This window comes from Montipora capricornis, chromosome 12 (genome assembly GCF_036669925.1).
Source record: "Montipora capricornis isolate CH-2021 chromosome 12, ASM3666992v2, whole genome shotgun sequence".
NCBI classification, from domain to species: Eukaryota; Metazoa; Cnidaria; class Anthozoa; order Scleractinia; family Acroporidae; genus Montipora; species Montipora capricornis.
Window position 1 is genome coordinate 4,568,566 of NC_090894.1, and position 3,602 is coordinate 4,572,167.

The 3,602-nt window shown below is 37.1% G+C and overlaps 1 protein-coding gene across 5 annotated transcripts in view; it reads left to right on the forward strand.

The window, feature by feature from the left end:
• The first annotated feature begins 237 nt into the window (after window positions 1–237).
• Window positions 238–3,602, forward strand: part of LOC138026919 (thyroglobulin-like) — a 40,617-nt gene continuing 37,252 nt past the window's right edge. For 2 of the 5 annotated variants that reach the window (XM_068874382.1, XM_068874378.1), the window contains exons 1-3: window positions 257–471; window positions 1,219–1,284; window positions 1,430–1,505. In XM_068874382.1, coding sequence (XP_068730483.1) covers window positions 1,458–1,505 — 48 coding nt within the window. In that variant the 5' untranslated portion in view covers window positions 257–471; window positions 1,219–1,284; window positions 1,430–1,457. Of the gene's footprint in view, window positions 472–1,206; window positions 1,285–1,429; window positions 1,506–3,602 lie in introns of those variants that run through there. The other 3 variants (XM_068874379.1, XM_068874381.1, XM_068874380.1) reach the window with 3 other exon arrangements.

Consider the following 3,602-nt stretch of genomic DNA (forward strand, 5'->3'; position numbering starts at 1 on the left):
TCCCCCCCCAACCGCCTGGTCTTAAAGGCCCTAATAGCAGTGAAAGCTAATCGAAAACATGAAGTTTCCCTTACAACCAATCTTGACTTCTGTTTTTGGCGTTTAATAAGATGTTGGTAGGTAGAGTTAAAAAATGTGCAGGGAACCACAACGGATTTCCACGGTAAACTGTTCTTTTGTTACTGTCAAACCCCACCCGTTAATTCTGATTGACAGCGTACGTGTCCTAAAAGTCCCACCCATCTCAAATTAATACACGTTTCACCTACAATAGATGGAGTTGCTGAAGATCTAGTTGCTTTTTGCCCTTCTTGCCTTACTGCACAGCCACAAATATTTAATTACCAAGGCTATTGCAAAACTTGTACAATCGCGTGCAAAAGTACTATAAAACACTTCACACCGCTGACTCTCGCATGTGAATTCAGACAGGCGCAAGTAAGTGATTTGGTGTCACTTGCAGATTCACAGGTGAGTAAAATCGTTCGTTTCTCTCTCTTTTCGTTTAAAAATATTCCTATTCTAAGGTAACACGCAAGAAAATCTGATGGAAAAATCGGTGAGCTTTCGAAAATGATCCGTACAAGTTTATCAAGTATTCTTTCGTACGGAGTTACGTACTTTCGAGTTCCCAGCTGACTTTCAGTTTCCTTGCAGTGCGCTTTAAGTTGTGCATATGTGCTTTACAGATTGTTTTGAACGGTAAATTGTGAAGTAAAATGAGCTGCAGTAAATCGAGATTAGGCAAAAATCTTTTTCTCTTGGGCATTCCTGTAATGTAAAGCATTATTGTTGCAGTGATTTCGCAAAGATGGCTTGAAATTGCGAAGTCGGATCAGATCGATTTCTCGGGATTGTTCTATGAACCTCACGTCACAGCTCTCTTGAAGTTTTTTCGAGGCATGCAAAGGAATACCAATAAATTTAAATATCTTCAGTGTGTTCCTGTTTGGAAGAAACTGAAATTACTTAAATGTAGACTACACTGTATAAATCACATGAAAGTTATAATTTCTAGGAAATAGCAATGACAAATTCGCTCAGGTCACGTTACACGTCTTTACCTTGCACAATCTACAAGATTACGTGACAACACTTTTATTTTTACAGACCTTGTGCAATAACATGTTCGTTTTCACACTCCTGTTTTGCGCAATAAAGCTTATAGATTTGTTTTGTGTTCCCTGCCATTGGTTTTCATGTCAGTGTATTTGATAGGAGCTATTGTATTCCGCCAAGCGAAAGTGAAGGTGACAGGGTATTCCCCAAGCTTCTCCAACATAGGTAATGTTTAAATAATTACTATTACTAAGTTCTAAAGTTAACCTTGTTTTTCATGGAAATCTTGTGGTTTGATTGTGACCGGCGTATCAGCTCTGGAAATCTTATTTATTGGAGCAAAACCCTTTCTATTCTTTACTTATACCAGTTTCTGAAATATCAGGCTCTTTACTGCGATGTGCCGTTTAAAGCAACTAGGATTTGTCATTCTAGTCCTTTTTCAGGTGGGTAGTTTTTACATTTCCATCGTCTAAAATGCTGTGAATTTCTTTTCCAAACTAATATTTAACTGTTTAATTTTTCCTGCCAAATCCCAGCTTTCATTTACAGAAAAAGAAAACGTTTATTAAAAGAAAAAAGTGATTTTCCTTACTTCAAATAAATGGAACGTTTTTGGACATTGAAGTGAAGAGAGTGGAGTGTCCTTGGAGGACATGCATGTTCTGAAATCGTAGAAAAAAATTATGTTTTTGGGAAGATTTAAAGTGTTACTTATGATCAAAAATCACCTCTTTGTTTCCTTCAGATTTTGAAAGTGTGATTGCTCAGCACTTGACTGGCAAAATTTTAAGCTTTGGTTTTCATCCAAAGGCTGTTTATTTTGAATGTAAGTTTTGGATTTCACGGTCCGCTATTACTCACGTTCGATTTTGAAAGTGTGATTGCTCAGCACTTGACTGGCAAAATTTTAAGCTTTGGTTTTCATCCAAAGGCTGTTTATTTTGAATGTAAGTTTTGGATTTCACGGTCCGCCATTACTCACGTTCGAAACTGACCGATTGGACATCAAAGGGTTGGCTCTAGGGAAAAGTGACGTCATTTGCTTACTTAGCTTAAAATTTCAGCATGTAAACGCAGCTTATTATATATGCAAAATATGAGTTTAAAAGTCTGAAAGCCCGACACTCTGTGCTGCATATTGATGCGGCCACGTACACAGGCATTACATTCTAAAACTATTGAGTCTTTGACATCATTTTCTCCTTGATCGGCCAGCTCTCTCAAGATTTTAAAGTTAGTAATGGCGGACCATTAAACAGGAAAATTTCAGTTAAAATAAACAGGTGTCTTTTTGAAAATCAAGGCTTAAAGTGCCCCTGTGATCAAAAAAACCACTTCCTTTTTTCCTTGAGATTTTGAAAGTGTGTTTGCTTAACACCTGACTGGCAAAATTTTGAGCTTTGGTTTTTATCCAAAGGCCGTTTACTTTGGGTGTAAATTTTGGATTTCACGGTCCGCCATTACACACGTTCAAAACTGACCGATTGGACCTCAGACGGTTGGATCCAGGGAAACGTGACGTCAGAGCCTCACTAGCTTAAAATTTCAGCGTGTAAACGCAGCTTATTATATATGCAAAGCGTGAGTTTAAAAGTCTGAAAGCCCAAAACTCCCGTGCTGCATATTAATTCTGCGGTGTATACACGTATTGCATAATTTCTTAAACTAGTGAGCCTTTGACGTCATTTTCTCCTCGATCCAGCTCTCTCAAGAACATAATGTTCGTAATGGCGGACCATTAAATAGGAAAATTCCAGTTAAAATAAAGAGGTGTCTTTTTGAAATCAAGGCTTAAAACGTGGGTCACTTAGTGTTTTGTTAACATAGTTTTGAAATCCAAAGAAAAATATGAATTGATTTTTGGTCACAGGGGCACTTTAAAACTTCATTCAGTTACTGTTTAATTAACATAGTTTCGAAACCTAAAGAAAAATGAAAATTGTTTTTGTGGTCATAGTAGCACTTTAAAGAAAGCTTAACCCATTTACTCCTTGGGCAATCCAGTTGATGAGTAAAATCCTCTGTTGTTAGACAGAGTAAAATCTGTTAAGTCTCACTTGCAAGAGTCAATGTGGGATAAAGCCTACTCACGGGGTTATGAAGAGTGTGTGTACATAATACATGATCATCTCTTTCTTTTAAAATGGGGGATTTACATGTACTTTAAAAGGAGCAAGGGAAGACCTGCAAAAATCTTGGTTCTGAGAAAATGAAAGTGAAAAATGAGTTAAGCACAGGTCTGGACGGAGATACTTAAAGAGGCAGTCAGGGTCATGCTATTTCAGTCAAACTTCAAAACATTAATTTAAAATATGTCTTTTTATTATTCAACTACAGTCAGCAGAGTACAAATAACACCCAAAACGAGTACAAATATCTCATGGTACATTTATTTGTACTCCAGAAGACCAGTTTGACCAGTTTTTCACAAACGTATTACTCTTACGAAAGCGGTAAAAATGGCTGAAAATGCTAATTACCCCTGAACAAAACAATGAATGCTTGCCAAATTTTGAGATTTTTGGCAAAACGAGCTCCTA